The sequence below is a fragment of the Pongo abelii genome, chromosome 1, assembly GCF_028885655.2.
Source record: "Pongo abelii isolate AG06213 chromosome 1, NHGRI_mPonAbe1-v2.0_pri, whole genome shotgun sequence".
NCBI classification, from domain to species: domain Eukaryota; kingdom Metazoa; phylum Chordata; class Mammalia; order Primates; family Hominidae; genus Pongo; species Pongo abelii.
Genome location: NC_071985.2, coordinates 135,419,343 through 135,440,246, shown reverse-complemented (window position 1 = coordinate 135,440,246; position 20,904 = coordinate 135,419,343). Strand labels below are relative to the sequence as shown.

Below are 20,904 nucleotides of genomic sequence, written 5' to 3'. Positions count from 1 at the left end.
GAAAACATGTGCCAAACTGAATTTCAAAATTGCTATGGACAAGTGATTGCTATATGCCTTCCACTTCTCCTGCTTCTAAAGGAGATTTTATCCACTGTGGTTCTCTTGACTGTATCGTTTTGTGTTGGGTGTATGGAAGATAGAAAACATGTCTTTCTATATCACAGAATCCTCAGTAAAAAGAAACTAAACCCAAATAATCTCATAGGCATTTGTACTTATGAAGATCATAAGATAATGAACCTTGAGCCTAATGCCATGATTAGATGATATTTTGGGTGTCTTGGAAAGGAGTGGATGTAGTTTACGTTTGGGAGAGATGTGAATTGCTCTAACCAGAGGGTAAGTTAGGACTGTTTGCAAAGATGGCTGCAATAATCCTTCCCTACTTCTATGCATGTCCCTTTGTAATGTGGTTTTGCAGTTCTTTTTATCAATACGCGGATGGTATTTACCTACTTCATGAACATACATTGACTTTGTAACATGCTTTGAAGAAAATACGGAAGTAACACTGTGTAGACTTTGGAGTCTTTGCGTCAAGAGATCTTTCAGCTTCTACTCTTGTCCTCCTAGAACACTGCTAGCCTTGTGAAGTAGCCTTATCAAACCTAAACCAGCCACCTTGATAAGACATTGTGAGGCAAGAGAGATTATGAAGAGATAGAGAGAAAAGCTCAGCCATCTCCGCACTTATAGCAATCCCACATGAGGCTCCAGACACATTAGTGGAACATCTTGATCCCCAGGGATCCCAACAACCAACTGTAAATGCATGATTGAGGCCAGCTGACACCCTGTGAAGTAGGAGAACTGATCATACGTGCTGAGCCCAAATTGCCAACCCACATGACTATAGTCAAATAGATAACTGTTGTCTTAAGTCCTGGACAATTTATTTAACTTTCTCAGACTATTATTTCATCTGAAAACAATACTATCTATCTTATAAACAGATTGTGAGGATTAAATGAAATAACTTATAAAAACATTTAGTCTATACATCCTAAGCACTGAATATAGGGTAGCTAATAATGTGAATAATGATAACAACTATAACAATGACCTATAATATTACACATGTCCAAGATAGCGACTTAGAAGCAGCTTTGGATTAAGACCAGGGCCTCCCAGGCCAAAGTACTTTCCCCACACTACACTGCTTCTCCATATTTGTTAGACTTTCTCTAAGGTATTTATTTACTTGGGGAAGACAACAACAACAACATTTTATTTTAAATAAACAATTCATTTATATTAATGTTACTCTGATTTATTCCACGATGTATCAGAGGGCAGAACTATATATAAAACATGGATGAAATTTATGAGAAGGCTGATATGGGGTCAATAAAAGGAACATATTTCTAAAACAGATCTTTCTACAGTCATACAGGTTGTATTGCCTTAAAGATGTAGTATATTCCTTGTCACTAAAAGCATTCAAGAACAGGTTACATTTCTTCTCTCAGGACTACCAATACATGCAGTTAGAAAGTTAGGCCAGCCAATTTTTATGTATCTTCTTAATATTGTGTGATACTTGCCCTGTTTTCTCAAAAATTCTCTGCATTTTAAAGGCTTACACAACAACCTAAGTCTTAAACCACAATCTATACATTTAGAAATTTCACTGACATTTTCATTTTTAGACATGTATAGATGCACTATAGAAAAGCAACATAGAATATGAAAATTTTTTAATTGGCCTTTTCTCCTTCGATTGAGATCAATACTCAAAACAGTCAATTCTTTTATGTGTTAACTGTCTGTTCATATACTGGGAAAAAAATAAACTCAATATGCTCTTGCCAAAAAAATCTATGTATTCATTTATCCAGCGAATATTTATGAAACATTTATCAAGCCTCTCCTATACATTAAGCTTTGTGCTATGGGGTATAAGGCTGTATTTTACAGAAACAGCTACATAAATACTTTGATGCCGAAAAAAGAGGCTTAAATATTTTCAGTTTTTACTTCTTAGCATTTTATAAGAGAGACCTATTACAATGGATACTTATTTACCTAATTTGATACTTATTAAAACAAAATCTATTCATTCGAGATATTTTCATAATTATAGTTAATCACAAGTTAATCTATGTATAGAGAGGGCTTACAAGTGAAGTGAACTGTTGCTTGGGTTTAGATTTGATTTAGGATAGAAATAAATACTTCTTAGTTTATTTATCTGTGTAGTAATAAAGCTATGCAACTTGCAGTTTCATGTTATAGATTTGCAGTACATAATATGTAGCTCTCCAAGAGAACAAAATTTATGGACAAGATTAATGAAAACAAAATGTTTTTATCTACTTCCTATCAATATAATGCGAACACAGGTCAAGGGGTTATTTTATGTGAAGTCCAAACCATTTCTAATATTCCCTCTTAAACAGATCACTTTTCTGTTTTGTCATGATAATTTAGCTTTAATCAAGCTTGACAGATCGATTTCTCTCCCACCTTTCAAAATTTAAACTTGGAGCCGATATACATTTATATAGAAAAAATGATTTCATAACTATATTTTAAATATGACTTTACTATCTTTATAAAACATAAATAGAATCTCAAGAAAAGCAATCTTGTTATTTTGAAACATTCTTGAAAACAGATTTGAAGAGGAAGAATATAGTTAATAAAAGCCATTTTTGATGTTATTTAACACAAAAGCAAACAGATCTTTTTATATTTGACATTAAAAATCTGATCATTTGCCTTTTTAAAGAAAGCACATACAGCTCTTATATAGACTGCACAGTAAAGAATAATAATATTTCTGTTTACTGAGATATCAACTGGCATTTCACTGTAAGTCAATGGTCTATCAGTGCTACAGTGTATTAGATCTCAATCTGGCATCTACAAATGTCAAGAGTATAAAATATATATATATATAGAGAGATAGATATATATATAGAGAGATATATAGAGGATGAAAATCAAAAGCATGTTCCAAACTCCCAAAAAAATAAAAAAAGGGAAACAAAGTTCACGCAAACATATTTGCTGCAGAAATCAGTGCAATATTCAGCTGTCAATCCAGAAAAACAACGAGGGAGCCACACTGTCAGTAGGACAGGATAATAAAATTTCTAGCAGATGTTCAGTCAGGGCTCTAATTTTTACTGAACTCCCTTGGTAAGCATTTAATTTCTTTATCATATGCAAGCTTGGCAAATTGTACTTCATCAAAATTGTATTGTGAAATATTAATATTTCATATGATAACAAAACCCCATAGAATAACCTTTGTCATATTAAGAGCATCCAAATTTCAAATGTCAAGATTCTGAATTTTAATACATTTTAAATAGATTCTTCAATTGCCATAATAAATTATAATAAGGCTAATCTAAATTGGTATACTATAATGTCACAGAAATGTATAGTACATGTAATATTTTAATAGACGTCTTTAGTAAAAGGCTGTAGGGAAATAAAGTATGTTCATACTACTGAGTTGTATACTTCCAACGTTTCATCAATAGGAAAGCATAGAAATAAGCACATAAGATGTAATTATATATTCACAAATTTAATCACTAATTAGGAACCAGATAAGGAAACAAAAAAAGTAGACCTCTATGAGGCAAACGGACTACTCTGCAAAATCACGTATGGAAAATAATCTTTTTTGAAAATGGCATTACATAAGCCCAAGGTGGCTTCATTATTTTTGTCATTGCAATTTGCACAAATATGTTTAAAATAGTCTGCACAATATTTTGTTGTACCCACCATCAAAGTAAGTAAAATAGGGTTTCCAAAAAACCCCGCATGGTTACATTTCATGTGCCAAATTTAATTTCCATTTGTTCATAACTCCCCTTTTGAACCAGCATCACAGACTTCTAAATTGATAGATTAAATTCAAATTGGAGGTTTAGAAGGAAGTTAGCTTCCACATTTATTTCTGCTGGTGATCCTAATAAAGGCAAGTGCTCCTAGGTTACTGAAAGACGCAGCATCACAAATCAATGCATGTTACCAACAGTGTGAAGACTGATGTCTCTGATTAATCAGAATTCAATTATTGCAAGCGAAGAAAACATCAAATTCAAAGCAGCAAACACCTTTTTTTTCAGCTATAATTCTTCACTTGTGCCCAATTAGCCACCTATTTTGGTTTACATATATATTTTTTAATAGCATAACTAATATAGTCAGTAAATGCTATCTGAGACTCAGTTTTCTCCAACAGATTAAACATTTGATTATAGCTTCTCAGTAATTCTTAAAGAATCAATTGAAACAAAGACAAAATATACTATCAATATTCTACAAGGTTATAAACAATTGATTCAAGATATTCTAAAGCTGAATCTAGCATATTCTGTTACATTTTACACTTTGTTTAATAAAATATTCAGTTGATTTATTTGAAAAAATAACTTCTCTTTAAATATAAAAAAATCTTTACGAAGGATTTTTTTCCTGCACTGTTTTTTTTTTCTAACTTTTGAGAATTCTCTAGATTTTCCTGACCACACTTACACATTGCATCTTGTAAAGCTGTCACAGTAAGACAGCCTTAATGTTTTAACCATAATAATGCCATCTATTGATCCTAGTAAGAGGAAAAAGAAAGAGAGAATGTGCTTAATGGGGCATGTTTGTTCTCTATTATTTTCTTTGCCTAAGGATAAAGCTGATTCAAATAATGATACTCTTTTCTTAGTCACTAAATTCACACATTCATATACATTAATTATTACTAACTACCAGTTAGTATTAAATACATTGAAAGGTTTAGCATTTGTAATTTATCAATAAATGGTCTAAAAATGTTAAAGTCTGTTGTTCTTTTCTAATTCAAAACCAAATAAGGATGCAACCCTCTTGTATAAAGCATCTTACTTTGAAAACAGGCATTTGTATGCTTTGTGTACTTTAAAGACTCAATCTCAACTTTAATACGTAGCTTATTTCCTACTAAGTATAAGATGTCCACTTCTGGTTAAGTACAAAGTCATAATGTTAAATGAAACTCAGGGTATTTGTTTTTGAGAAAGATTTCTGTATTCTAAATTTATAAAGAATCTTATTACCAATACCAATAAGTTACATTGAGATTCTTTTCAACATAAATTAAATCCCAGAATTTTGTGCAAACCAAATCAATTGTGTCCCTATCTTTGAGCTGAGGCATCCAAAAATAATGAAACAATTAATAATACAAAAATAACAGTTTGTGATTATTAAATGAAAAAGTCACTTTTGTTATATTTGTATCTTTGTTGCTTCCTAGACAATACCAAATGAGCAATGTATGCCTGCCCCTTCTTCCATGGGACAGAAAGGAAGGAAAGAAACTTAAGATTAATGTGTAATGATAGGTCTTGTCAAATAGTTTAATAAGTAGTATTTCTTAGTAAAAAAATCCATTATAATATTTATACCTTAATTAAAATATACGATAGACATTTCTATATGACTTCAATAATATTTTCTTACCTTATCAAGAGAGAAAGTTTTGGTCAGGGCAAAACCCCATCCAGCTTCAAAAGCTCTTCGAATCATTGATGTGCTCGTAGCTGGAGTTGCGCTAGCAAGACCAAAAGGATTTATAAACTTCAATCCAGCCATTTCTACACTAATGTCCACCAGATCAATAGCAGTGTAAAAGAGGGGTAGTTCAGGCTTGGCAGAAACTGAAGCTCCATATTGTGACTGCAAAATACAAACCAATAATTGGTTTCATATTACATCTTAATTGCCCATATCATATTTTACAAAAAAAATCACTTCAACACAGCATCCAAATTAATATAGATTACAACAGTCTGTTTACAATGAAAAAAACTGGCAAAAAGTCAGTTAGCAGTGAACTGAATTCATATAATATCCCCTTTTAATTTCAAAGGCAGTATGAAGAGTATTAGCAGAAATAAAATCAATTAAATCAACAAACAACTGTCTTTAAAACATACTGAGATTCAAATACAAAAGGGAATAATTTTAGAATTTTTCTCCCTGGTCCAACCCAGTCTCTTTGTACTTAATTTATGAAAATACCTTTACTGCTCAGAGATACGGGCAACAGCAAGTCAGGAGGCCTAAATTCAATTTCCAGTAATCTCACTACTGTTTAGGCGATTTTAGGAAAGGCAACTAATAAGTCCCTGTCTTTTCTTCTCTATAGTTTTCAGTATAGCAGCAGGAATGCTGCTTGCCTAATTTCTACCTCACAGGAAGACTGGAAAATTCAGGAAATCATAAGCTGCAGGGAGACATTTAATTTGGAAAGTGGGTAGTGTTCTCATGTGCATTACGGGGGTTTGTTCTTTTTTCTGAAACCAAATAAGTCCCAAATAGTTTACGTCAAAATCTTCGACTGGCACTCAAAACTGCAAATTTACCTTTGTTAAATGATCACGGTAATAATGCTTCTTTGCAGGATTATTGGAATGATTTAATAAAGACACCTACTCTTAGCACATGGCACACTGAAACATCATACATAGGTGCTTGCTAAATGTTGTCTCCTTTTCTGACTGGGGAGGTTATTAAAGATTGCATCAGGCCTTTGTTTGTAAAGTGTCTCTCTCTCTCCATTCCTCCCTCCCCTTCTCTCTCTCTGTTTATCTCCAAAAGACAAATAACACTGGAAAATATAAAAAGGATGAATTTTCTCAGCCAAAGCGGTTACTGAATGGACAGGGCTAGTTAATTTAAAAGTAGAAATCCGTTCTCTTGTGAATCATCACTCAAAAGAAAAGTTATTTGAGCAGAACTTTAATTTTATAGGAGTGTGTCTTGTGTAGATAAAGATTGCCATGACTTGCATAGAAATTATTTCTGGCCCTCCACCACTTACAATGCAAAGCAAAGTTCACTTAATATGTAAAAAGGCATCAAACTTGTCAATTGAAACACTAATGTGTCTCTGGGACATGCAAAGAGATGCCTGATGGGATCCAGGCTTCAGCTATGGCAGGCACCTTCTCCCAGGGATGTTCTGGGCTTCAAGGCACATTTCTGAATATTGATTAGTCTGGGTGTGAACATAATTTTTCTGTCCTCACATAGGATTGCTATACTATTAAAAGGATTATTAGCAAATACAAAAGCTACAATGTAAAATATAGGAAATTGGAGGTTAATTTTAGGTGTGTGTATGTATATGTGTCCACACATGGATGTTTACAATGACAAAAACTGGCAAAAAGTCAGTTAGCAGTGAACCAAATACATACGATATCATCCTTTTTAAATTTCAGAGGCAGTATGGAGAGTATTATCAATTAAATTAACAAACAAACAACTTTATTTAAAACATACTGAAATTCAAACACAAAAGGGAATCATTTCAGAATTTTTCTCCTGGTCCCACTCACCAGCCTCTTTGTACTTAATTTATGAAACCTTGCTTGATGGTATTTTCTTAGCTTTGTGTAATCATAATATAAACTGAATCAAGCAAGTTTTAGAGTTAGACTAAAGAAGAATTTCCTGACACTACAGGTTGATTAATATCAGTAAAAGTATAGAACCAACTTCTCTGTCTTAGAAACGTTGAGCCAACTTGCCTTTGATGGCAATAGCATAACTACCCATGGTCCTACGTGTTTGTACTTTACAAGGTGAAATAAGTGACCTTACAAGTATTCTTCTCTTTTTATGGCTGTGTGTTGAAATATCTATTTTTTTCAATCTTACAGATGAATTTTGGTTTGTTCATAATTGTAGCTATATATGGCATTAGGCAACAGCCCAAGGAGGCAGATATGTATGTGTAGTTCAACTTGCATTGCTTAATTTATGTACTTTTAAATAAATAAGTAATTGCTTTGAAATTCTTATGAACGTTGCTGCCTTAATACTTAGAAAGAAAATGATTTGAACAAATTTTGCAAGATTTTCCTTAAGCTTCAAAACAAAACAAAAACCAAACACAACAAAGCAAACAATAATAAAATACACACACACACACACACACACACACACAATTCTTTCAAATGAGAAATACAGCTTCTTATATATTTTTTCTTTTATTCACAAAAGTGCTACTATGTATATGTGTTTATAATATAATCTAAAATCTTCACTTGTCATAGGCAGTCTTTTTTCATACTGTGCAACACAGGGCTATTTTTAGCTTTGTCTTTGTCGTGCTATAGCAACTCAGTCTGTTCAGCTTCATCATACATCCATGCCCTAATGTACACCTCCTTTTCTGAATTTTAAAAGCCTGTTCCCCCTCTGTACCCTTGCTCAGAGAACTCAAGCATATCTACTTTCAGCTCTCATCACAAGGTTAATTCCTCCCAAACCTCAATTGCAATCTCCAAACTCAGATTTCCAAGAGACTTCAAGGCCTTTGGATGTAGATGCTTTGCTCTTACACTTTAACCTCAACTCTTTTATCTCATCATATTCCCTCCTAATGAATATGTTATCTAGATTTTAAATTTCAGACAATACTATTTTTCCATTCATCCAGTAGTGTTAGTAAATAACAGATATAAGGAAACAACCTAGGTGTTGAACAATGGGGATAGGTTCCATAATGGTTATATTGTAAAAAGGAATGCTATGCTAGCATCAGAAATGATACAGAAGAAAATAATTTATTGACATGAAAGAGGGTTTATTATGTACAAAGTAAAACTGTGAGTTAATATTATAATATTATACGTAAATTCCAAGTTTTTGGTGGAAAAACATATATATCTATTTTGCTGTACGTTTCTGTTTATCCATCAATCACAAAAGATAAACATCAACATGCTAGGAGAATTATGTCTAATTTTTAAATTTTTGCTTATTATAATTTTCATATTTTCAATAATAAATACAAGTTAATTGATGAGATAGAATTGAAGGTATACTAAAACAATTTTTAAAGGCCATGTGTGTTAGTTCATTTTTACACTGCTGTTAAAGACATGCTCGAAACTGGGCACTTTACAAAGGAAAGAAGTTTAACTGGACTTACAGTTCCACGTGGCTGGGGAAGCCTCACAATCATGGTGGAAGGCAAGGAGAGGCAAGTCACAGCTTACATGGATGACAGTAGGCAAAGAGGGAGAGCTTATGCAGTGGAACTCCTCTTTTTAAAACCATTAGATCTTGTGAGACTTATTCACTATCATGAGAATAGCACAGGAAAGACCTGCCCCCATGATTCAATTTCCTCCCAACGGGTCCCTCCCACAACACATGGGAATACAAGATGAGATTTGAGTGGGGACACAGTCAAACCATATCATCATGATACTCTAAAACCCATTAAGTGAAGCTCAAAGTAAAGAGCCTGCCCTTTAGTTTCCTCCATAGAGTGTCCTGAATCAACTTTTTCAGTTCTATTTATTATTATGTAGACCTAGAACAATCGAAGATACTATCTACTTTAAAAGCTTTATTTTACAAAGAGAAAACTATAGCCAAAGGAGGCTAAATGAATATCTGTAAGTTGCTCAGTTACTGGTAAAGCCACAGTAAAATATATAGTTTGCTGTCTTGTTGGCTTATGTTTTTAAGCCACCCCTCAGAAATAAAATGTTTCAATCATTCCTTCTCAAAAATACTTTGTGCCTCCCTACCTCTGCACTTTTCACATTCCATCTTTCTTCTCCATCTGCTGAAAATTACCCATTCTAAAGTCCTTCCCTTGTCGTTATAGAGAAATTATTTTATCTGAGACACTTATAGATCACAAAAAATATAATTATTTTAGTTTATTAATTACACTGAAAATATTTGGTTATATGTTTAAGTACTAGAATGCATTAACTTCCCCACATTTTTCAGGAAACCAACTTAAAACTTCTTTGCATGGCATAGTCTGATTTTTTTATAACATAGTGCCAATATACCTGTCAGACTCAGTTATTAATGTTCATATAGAACTATTTTCATTCATTTATTTATTCAGCAGGTATTTGTTAAGAACTTGGGGTTAAAAAGATGAACAAAACAGACAAGGTCTCTGACATTTATATGCAAAAAAATACAAATAAATCTACCACCTACCACCAAACAAACACAAAATTTAAACTACCAATAGTTCATCACACTGTTACATGTATTTTACCTGCCTAAAATACAAATAAATCTAAGACTTTACTCATTCGTTAAACTCCTCATAATCCTTCCAAACTCAACCGATTCATTCAAGCATATACTTGTTGGGACATTTCCTTACTACCATCTATACACTTTTCTGAAGTAGTTACCTCTTTTTTATTTACTATTCCACAATTTTACTTTAGTATTATTCTTGGAGTTCTGGGATACATGTGAACAATGTGCAGGTTTGTTACATAGGTATACGGATGCTATGGTGGTTTGCTACACCCATCAACCTGTCATCTACATAAGGTATTTCTCCTAATGCTATCCCTCCCCTAACCCCCCACTCCCCAACAGGCCCCAGTGTGTGATGTTCCCCTCCCTGTGTCCATGTGTTCTCATTGTTCAACTTCCACTTATAAGTGAGAATATGTGGTGTTTGGTTCTCTGTTCCTGTGTTAGTTTGCTGAGAATGGTGGTTTCCAGCTTCATCCATGTCCCTGCAAAGGACATGAACTAATCCCTTTTGGAGGCTGCATAGCATTCCATGGTATATATGAGCCACATTTTCTTTATCTAGTCTATCACTGATGGGCATTTGGGTTGGTTCCAAGTCTTTGCAACTGTGAATAGTGCTGCAATAAACGTGTGTGCATATCTCTTCATAGTAGAATGATTTATAATCCTTTGGGTATATACTCAGTAATGGGACTGCTGGGTCAAATGGTATTTCTGGTTCTAGATCCTTGAGGAATCACCACACAGTCTTCCACAATGGTTGAACTAATTTACACTCCCACCAACAGTGTAAAAGTGTTATTTCTCCATATCCTCTCCAGCATCTGTTGTTTCCTGACTTTTTGATTATCGCCATGCTAACTGGCTTGAGATGGTATCTCATTGTGGTTTTGATTTGCATTTCTCTAATGACCAGTGATGATGACCTTTTTTTCATATGTTTGTTGGCTGCACAAATGTCTTCAGACAAACAGAGAGCCAAATCATGAGTGAACTCCTATTCACAATTGCTACAAACAGAATAAAATACCTAGAAATACAACTTACAAGGAACGTGAAGGACTTCTTCAAGGAGAACTACAAACCACTGCTCAAGGAAATAAGAGAGGACACAAACAAATGGAAAAACATTTCCACGGATAGGAAGAATCAATATCATGAAAATGGCCATACTGCCTAAAGTAATTTACAGATTCAATGCTATCCCCGTCAACCTACCAGTGACTTTCTTCAGAGAATTAGAAAAAACTACTTTAAATTTCATATGGAAACAAAAAAGAGCCTGTATAGCCAACACAATCCTAAGCAAAAAGAACAAAGCTGGAGGCATCATGCTATCTGACTTCAAACTATACTACAAGGCTACAGTAACCAAAACAGCATGGTACTGGTACCAAAACAGAGACATAGACCAATGGAACAGAACAGAGCCCTCAGAAATAATATCACACATCTACAAATATCTGATCTTTGACAAACCTGACAAAAACAAGAAATGGGGAAAGGATTCCCTATTTAATAAATGGTGTTGGTAAAACTGGCTAGCCATATGCAGAAAACTGAAACTGGACCCCTTCCTTACACCTTATACAAAAAATAACTCAAGATGGATTAAAGACTTAAATGTAAGGCCTAAAACCATAAAAACCCTAGAAGAAAACCTAGGCAAATACCTCAGGACATAGGCATGGGCAAAGACTTCATGACTAAAACACCAAGAGCAATGGCAACAAAAGCCAAAATTGACAAATGGGATCTAATTAAACTAAAGAGCTTCTGCACATCAAAAGAAACTATCATCAGAGTGAACAGGCAACCTACAGAACAGGAGAAGATTTTTGTAATCTATCCATCCGACAAGGGCTAATATCCAGAATCTACAAAGAACTTAAACAAACTTACAAGAAAACAAACAAACAACCCCATCAAAAAGTGGATGGTGGGTATGAACAGACACTTCTCAAAAGAAGACATTTATGTGGCTATTCCACAGTTTAAAATATGCTGCTACTCAGCTGTCATCATAGTCGGCCAAACATGTTAATTTTCTCTTCAAAAACAACATAAGCTCCTTGAGGACAGTGACCAAACATATCTTAACCAAATTATTACCTCCGTTGCAATTAAAAATATGCACGTATGTCGGGCGCAGTGGCTCACACCTGTAACCCCAGCACTTTGGGAGGCTGAGGTGGGCGGATCATGAGGTCAGGAGATCGAGACCATCCTGGCTATGGTGAAACCCCATCTCTACTAAAAATACAAAAAATTAGCTGGGCATAGTGGTGGGCACCTGTAGTCCCAGCTACTTGGGAGGCTGAGGCAGGAGAATGACATGAACCTGGGAGGTGGATCTTGCATTGTGCTGAGATCACGCCACTGCACTCCAGCCTGGGCAACAAGTGAGACTCCATCTCAAAAAAAAAAAAAAAATGCATCTATATAAAATACTTATTCTTGAAGGCAGTTCTTTCCTCTGTAGAGATATAGATAAACAAAATCACCTTTTCACATGGCATTCCTCAAGTATATTTTGCAGAACTAATGTATACTTCCTACATCTCCTTTTTTTCCTCTAGGCTAAACATTTTTATCTTTAATAATTATTTTTAATACAAAATGCTTTTAGTATTCTAGTTATCCTTTGTTAGATATCTCATTTACCTATATGCTATGAAATTGAGAAATCCGCTAACATAGTTGAAAAGGTTAAAAATGAGAACTTGAATTTTTGCCATTTCCCTCCTTCCCTTCCCATTGTAAAGCAAGAATCATTTTATAACCTGGACATCACCATGACCTCTTTGATTGTTCAAAATACACTCAATGAAAACTAAAGAAAACTACAAAAGCAAAAGAAGCTGAAGTCCTAAAGAACTGAGATGAGAATGGTAAAAATGGAGATTAAGGAAAAGCTAAATGTCCAAGTTTTAGAGTGTAAAGATAAAGAGTAACCTTTCCTTTTTAGAAGTCCTTCCTAGACATAAGAGAAATTGAAAATAACAAGGATGTTTAAAGACCATTTTTTTAAAGTTTGCTTTTTTCACCCTTAGAATTTTTGGGGGGAGACTGAGTAAAGGTTTTATTCACTTACAATAAAATTTCTAAAAATTAACTCCATGACAAGTATAGACCATCAGGAGTCCCAAATATATATGCATTACACTTAATTTTTTTCATTTCATTGTCATCTACAAACTCCTTCAAGGTTCTTTACTACATACAGAATAAAGCAGAACCTCAGCATTATATAATCCCAATTGTGATGTGGGCCCTTCTCCCTCCCCAACCTTTCTAATCTCATCTCCTACCCCTCCTTGAAAATATTTTTTGCTTCCACCTATTGAACTAGTTATAATTTCTCAAATAAAACAATATCATTAATGCATCTTTGCATTTTGCCTTTTGTTTTTTGTTTTTGCTTAGAATGTTCTTTCCTGCCAGTGTTAATGCTTTGAAAATTCCAACTAAGCCTTCAAAAGTCAGTCCTGTTGTCCTCTCCACTAAAAATCCTCCTTCTATGTGAAAAAGGTAGACAGAGGTGGAAATGATAAACTATCATTTAATGCATATAGTGTTTTAGTTTTGCAAGGTAAAAAAGTTCGGGAGAAACATGATGTATGTGCTTAATGCCACTAGAACTGTACACTTAAAGATGTCTAAGATAGTAATTTTTATATTATGTATGTTTTATCACAATTTAACCATGAATAATTATGTTAAACTAAAAAAAAAGTCTAGGAAGCCTCATGACAGAAGATATTGCAAAGGTGTCGTGAAGGCCAAGGGTTGAAGTTTTAAAACCTAAACTGTGGCTGCATAGTATTCCATGGTGTATATATGCCACTATATATTAATAATAATAAAAAAAGGGAAAAAAAGAAAGAAAAGAGGAAAAATATATCAAAATAAAAAAATGCAAAATCAAAAAAAAAAAAACCTAAACTGTGTAACAGGCTCTGTAAAGGGGAGAAACCCAAGAAACTTATGGTCAAGTTGAAACTCTCAAACTGCCATTGGAATATAGTCATTGGGGTCCCTTAGATGCAGAAAAGAAAATTAACTACAGTGAGGTATGTTTGTGTTTCACATAAGAAAGAATTTTGAAATAGAGTTGTCCATTAGGGGGAGGGTCTATCCTGGGAGATGTGAGCTCATTTCCATTGGCTATGACTCAGATTATCTATTAGTCATGCCATGGGTGTGAAGTTGGAGCTAGATAACCTTTAGGATATTTTCCAAGCCCTAATTCCATGACTTTGTTATCATTATCACCATAAACTCTGAAGTCTTGGCTGGGCACCTTTTCAACAAGGGGCTTGTGGTAAAGTGTAGAACAACGAACTCAGAAAAGGCCTATTCAAAAATCAGAACTAGTCATGGTCTAAGATATATTCCCACAAAGTTCTGAGGCCAAGATAACTTACCAATATATAACCCAAGAATATTTCTGGATGTTTCAATTACTGAGCATCCAGGAAGCCTCACCTCTGGACATTGTGTGCTGACCATCTCTTCTTTCTTTGTTTTTTTGAAAATAGTCTGTATCCATCATCAAACACCCCTAGGATGTTATCCCTTCTTGATGGACACATTACAGTTTATTCGGGATATAGTTTACACCCCCAAATTTCTATCCCTAACTCAGACCTCTCCTCTGATTAGATTGTTGCAATCAGTTGGATATTTCTGATTTGTACTTTAAATTTATTACACTTGAATATTTATTAGACATTTTAAACTGAAAACCCCTGACGCAAATTTTCTGCCACCAAACTTGCTTCTTCTACAGCCTTGCCCACTTCAATGAATGGCAACTGTATCCTTCCAATACCTTTGGCCAAAAACCTTACAATCATTTGTGCCTTTTCTTTTACACCTTATAGCCAGTCTGCCAGAAAAATCTATTGTCCCTTTTTCCAAATATATTACATTTCTCATCTCCACTACTACCTCCTGGTCTAAGCATGGTTATCTGTCACTGAATTTACCCCAATAACCTTTTAACTCGTCCCTTTGCTTCACGTCTCAGTCTTTCCCAGCACAGGAACCACAGCAGGCTGATGATTCCTACTCAATGTTTATGGTGAGTGATTGTGGTGATGGTTGTACGACTCCATACATCAGTCGAAACTCATCAAATGGTACAATGGAGATTGGCAAATGTTATTATAAACAAATTATATTGCAGTACAGCTGATGAAAACAGGAAAGAAAGAAAGAAAAAAAAAACCTCCTCAGCTTCCCACAAGCAAAGCTGCTTCCTAATCATACTCTGTACTTGTTTGCTTACATATATGCTATCTCCCGCTTGATTTAATTTCAGCACCTAGCATAAGACTTGGCAGACAGATACTCAACATATTTACTGAATGTATTAGACCAGCGACCTTGGGTACTTAGTGTCTTTTTCAAATTAGTTCCCAGTAAGGTGATAATCAGTTTAGATGAAATAATCATTAGCTTTATTCCAAATCTATAAAAGCCCATTATTCTATGATTCTAAAGTAGAGTGGCATTCAAGCTCTGGAAGATTGCTGATTTTAGGCCAGTCTCTCCTGGAAAGAGTAAGTAATTGCCCCGGGTAATTAAGACAGTGTGTGTGTGTGTGTGTGTGTGTGTGTGTGTGTGTGTGTGTTTGTTTTAGGCCACTCCGAGTGTGTATGTGTGTGTGTGTGTGTGTGTGTGTGTGTGTGTGTTTTAGGCCACTCTCTCCGTGTGTGTGTGTGTGTGTGTGTGTGTGTGTGTTTGTTTTAGGCCACTCTCTCCAAGAGCCATCTAGAGGAAAGAGTAAGTAATTGCCCTGGGTAATTAAGAGTGTTGTGTGTGTGTGTGTGTGTGTTTCTATAATTCAGTCACATTAAATGACACAAAGATTCACCAACATCACACTTTTGCCAAGGTCTTGCCTAAAATAGAGCATTTTTCTCCCTATTGGAATTCTGACTTCCAATTTAGAATGAACTCCTTTGGCGGGAAGTAACAAATTGGCCTCAGATACTCATCATGAGTTACAGGAGGATCTCATGAAACTCATGCAGAAATGTAGCCAGACCTCAAGGAAGAGCTGGGAATTCTTGAGGAAAGTAAGAAGATTTTTCGTGCTTTGTCCTCTTTCTTTCTATATACAGCTACTTTATTCTTCTCCCTCTTCCAGTTGGCTTCCTCTACTTCTTTATCCAGAATGATTAATATTGTGTAGGTCTAGCCCAGTCATTTTTTACTCTACTTACCAGAAACACGTAGAGAGTTTTAAAAATTATGATGTCCAGGCCAGGTACCTTTCTACTAATTATATCAGAATCCCCTGGAGGGGGACGCAAATAATAGTATTTTTAAAAATATTTTTAAAATCCCTCCAAGAAATCACACAGAGTATTCAAGGATGAGGTCACCTCTCCAGTAACACGAGTTCTTTTCCTAGTTCCTAATTCTCAAGTAAGAGATTCAGGCTTGGCCAATATTGTTGTGTTAGGTGTCTATTTTATTCAACTACGTGGCTACTAGGGGTCTGTTCAAGAGAACAGACTGTTTAAGTTCGGAAGGTAGTCTAAAAGGTGCTCATGTGGACCTCTCATCTGCTAATAAAGTGTCAGCTCTGACAAGCATCAACACATTGTCCAAATGTTAAGCTCTACTGTAAAAATAGGACACTTTAAATTTTTTTCTATTTTATTCTTAAAATCAACAAGACAGTTGTCCATTTGCAAGTAATATTTATACCAGACCCAGTGATAGGTATTTTTTAATCACGATTTTTAAGGTATGCATTATTGTCCTATTGAAGATGAGGAAAGTGAGGCCCAAAGAAAGTAAACTGCTTGTCCAAAGATTAATAAGTGGTAGAGCAAGACCTGAATTGAAAGTTTACACTAACTACATTATATCAAGCTGCCTCCATCTTTTTTTTTTTTTTCCCCTTTTTTTGAGATGGGGTCTTGCTCTGTCGCCCAGGCTGGAGTGCAGTGGCGTGATCTTGGCTCACTGCAAGATCCACCTCCCGGGTTCACGCCATTCTCCTGCCTCAGCCTCCCGAGTAGCTGGGACCACAGGCGCCTGCCACCACGCCCGGCTAATTTTTGTATTTTTAGTAGAGACGGGGTTTCACCATGTTGGCCAGGATGGTCTTGATTTCCTGACCTCGTGATCCGCCCGCCTCGGCCTCCCAAAGTGCTGGGATTACAGGTGTGAGCCACCACGCCCAGCTGCTGCCCCCATCTTACATAAACATGAATTTTGTAAATTATTAATGTCCTCAAAACAAGAAACTAACCTAAAAGTTATTCATGATGGTTTGATTGAACACACAGAGTACATATACACACATTGAAAAATCTTATCAAAAAGAAAAACCATACACTATTCAAATATCATCAAGACAATCATAATGCCATTAATTAAAGAATAGAAATAAAAATACAGTCAAACTATAATAACCCATTATTTTATTATTAAATTATTACTCTTTACCACTGGTTTCCTCTGGTATACCTGGTTGGGTCATGGAATTATAGCAGAGACATTTGGATGTGTAATGATTATGTTGTTGGGAAACAGTAACTCACAGGATAAGTATATATCCCAGTTGCATTTTCTCCTAATTTGCTTTGCTAGAATGAAATTTGAAAAAAAAAAAAAGGAAGAGAAAAGCACTACTAAAAGCAATACTAGTGGCAGTGTTTGTTATATTTGATTGAAGAAGAAATCACCATCACTATGTTCCATGCAATTCAAAATAATCAAACAGCTTTCACTTACTCATTTTGTTTATATTTCATTATGATATGCTACAGTGTGCCCTATCTTGGAGTACAGCTGCTATAGAAACATCCATTCTGAAATTATTTTAAGGAAAAGAATAAATAACATTGCGTAGCTGCTTGTGGCTAGATTAATTCACAGACTGGATTAATGCATTAATTAACTCAAGATCAGTTCCTTTGCTCTTTAAAGAAATACCTATTGAGGGAAAAATCTTACAGGGTAAAAATTAATTTGGATTAGCTGTTTCCATGATGGAAAGGTCTAGCTCCAGTGATTACAATTATAATATAAAAACAGATTTCATTCTCCATTTTGAGACATTATTATTCATCATAAAATTTCTTTCTGATATAAAAATCTTTTCTGATTTGAGGTTTCAGAAGTTTCTACAAAATAATGATTCCATTTGATGCATTTCTTTAAAAGATGATGTTCACATTCCTCTATACTTGCAATCTGAGCATAAAATAAGACTAGAAAATTAAATAACATTAATTGGCTCCATGGCATAATGGTCAGCATATCTGGACTCTGAAAATTAAATGATATTAATTCAAATCCATGTCCCATCTTTCTCCATCTAAACTCTACCTCTACCCCCAATTATCAACTCTTTAACAACTTAATGTAGTATCATGCAAAAACTCCTCTTCCTTCAACAAAAAATAACTATTCCTCCCCAGTTTTCCCCCATTTACTTTATGACACTACCATTCATCAAGCTTGTTAAAACCTGTTAATTGTATTATTTTTGATATTTCTTCTCTCTCAACTCCCATTTCTATTCTACAGCAAATCTAATTATTTTTGACTCCATTCTCTTTGCCACTATTATCTCTTAATGAGACTTTTTCTTACTGACTTCTGCATTCTCCTTGCCTCCTACTCAAATCTATTCTTTACTCTGTACCAGAGTAGGGTTTTTAAAACAGAAATTTGATTGTGTTATGCACCTGCTTAAACTTTTCATTAGTTTTCCATTGGATTTTGTTAATATTCAACTTTTCATGATAGCCTACAAGCTCTTTCATGATATGGTCCTGTATGCCTATCCAAACTTACCTTATGCCAATCTCTATAAATATACATATCATAGTCACATGTGCCTTCTACCAAACTCTGCCTTTAACTGGACATTTATACTTGCTATTTTCTTTTTCTGACATATTCTTTTTCCATGCTTCTATTTCCATGTAAACTCTTTTCCCACTGTCACGTACCAGCTCTTTTAGCAACCTAAGGTAGTATCACCAATGAGCCAAGTGAACTTGTAAAATATGCTTCCTAAACCCCATTTGTCCCATGATCTAAAATATTTCCCTAACATATAAAATTTATCTATATCTATCAAGTGCATTCTACATGGCAGGCATTCTGTCCAGGTGCTGGGAACACAACAGTTAAAAGAGTACCTTTTCTTTCTTTTCTTAAAAAAAGTAGTCTATTTTACTTATTAATGGTTAAAAAAAATGGCTTCACTAAACATTGTTTTGTTATTTATATATTAATATGCTGAGAGCAGTATTATTACACATCTTTTTTTCCACAGCTTTATTGAGGTATAATCAGTCTACAATAAACATAATTAATGTATAAAATTCAGTGCTTTGGATATATGCATACACTCATGTTACTATCACTACAATCCATGTCACAAACATATCCATCATGTTCAAAAGTTTCTTTGTGTCCTTTTGTTATTGTTACTAGCTTTATCCCTTCCTTTCTTTTTTCTTCTTTCTCTTTTTCTTTTCTTTTCTTTCCTTTCTTTCTTCCTTTCTTTTCTTTCCTTCTTTCCCTCCCTTCCTTCCTTTCTCTTTTTCTCTTTTTTCTTTCTTTTTCTTTCTTTTTCTTTTTTCTCTTTTTCTTTCATTTCTTTTTCTCTTTCTTCTCTCTCTTCCTTCCCTCCTGTTCTCCCTTTCCTTCTTTCCTCTTTCCTTCTTTCTCCTTCCTTCCTTCTTTTATTTTCTTTCTCTTTCTTTCCTTCTTTTATTTGCTTTTTTTTCCTCTTATTTTCTTATTTTCTTTCCTTCTTTCTTTCTTTCCAATATACCCAACATCCCTCTCACCCATCTCCTGGAAACCATCATTCTATTGTCTATTTCTACACATTTGACTACTTCAGATGCCTCATATAGAGGGAATCATGCAGTATGTGCCCTTCTGTGATGGCCACTTCATTTGGCATGCCTTCCCGGTCTATCCATTCTTTCACAAACAGTACAATTTCCTTCCTTTTTAAGTCTGACTAATATTCTCTTGGATGTATAAATCAGAATTTCTTTTTTTTTTTTTTGAGACAGAGTCTCGCTCTGTCACCCAGGCTGGAGTGCAGTGGCACAATCTCAGCTCACTGCAAACTCCGCCTCCCAGGTTCACGCCATTCTCCTGCCTCAGCCTCCCAAGTAGCTGGGACTACAGGCGCCCGCCACCACGCCAGGCTAATTTTTTGTATTTTTAGTAGAGACGGGTTTTCACCGTGTTAGCCAGGATGGTCTCGATCTCCTGACCTCGTGATCCACCCGCCTCGGCCTCCCAAAGTGCTGGGATTACAGGCGTGAGCCACTGCGCCTGGCCATTATCCATGTATCTATCAGTGGACATTTAGGTTATATCTTGGCTATTGTGAATAATGTTGCAGTGAACATGGGGGTGCGGATGTCTCTTTGAGATAATGATTTCAGTTATTTTAGATATATACCCAGAAGTGGAATTGGATCACATGATAGTTCTATTTTAAATTTTTTGAGAAACATCTATACTGTTTTCTATAGCAGTTTCACCATTTTACATTGCACCAACAGTTGTATAAGGGTTTCAATTTCTCCACAAACTTGTCAAACTTTTGTTTTTCTGACAATAGTCATTGTATCAAGTGTGAGGTGATATCTCAATGTGGTTTTGATTTTCATTTTCCTGATGATCAGTGATAAGCATTTTTTCATATACCTGTTGGCCATTTGTATGGCTTCTTTGAAAAAATATCTATTCAAGTCCCTTGCTAATTTTTAAAATTGGACTATTTAAATAGTTTGCTATTGAATTTTAAAAGTTTCTTATATTTTGTGGAAATTAACTGCTGGTTAATTAATGGTAAAT

General features: G+C 34.8%; 1 protein-coding gene across 4 annotated transcripts in view; it reads right to left on the bottom strand.

Annotated features, from left to right (window-relative positions):
• The window catches only part of DPYD (dihydropyrimidine dehydrogenase), an 843,687-nt gene that overhangs the window by 430,288 nt on the left and 392,495 nt on the right, over positions 1 to 20,904 (bottom strand). For all 4 annotated transcript variants that reach the window (NM_001132697.1, XM_054527610.2, XM_054527649.2 and 1 more), the window contains 1 exon segment: positions 5,464 to 5,679. In NM_001132697.1, coding sequence (NP_001126169.1) covers positions 5,464 to 5,679 — 216 coding nt within the window.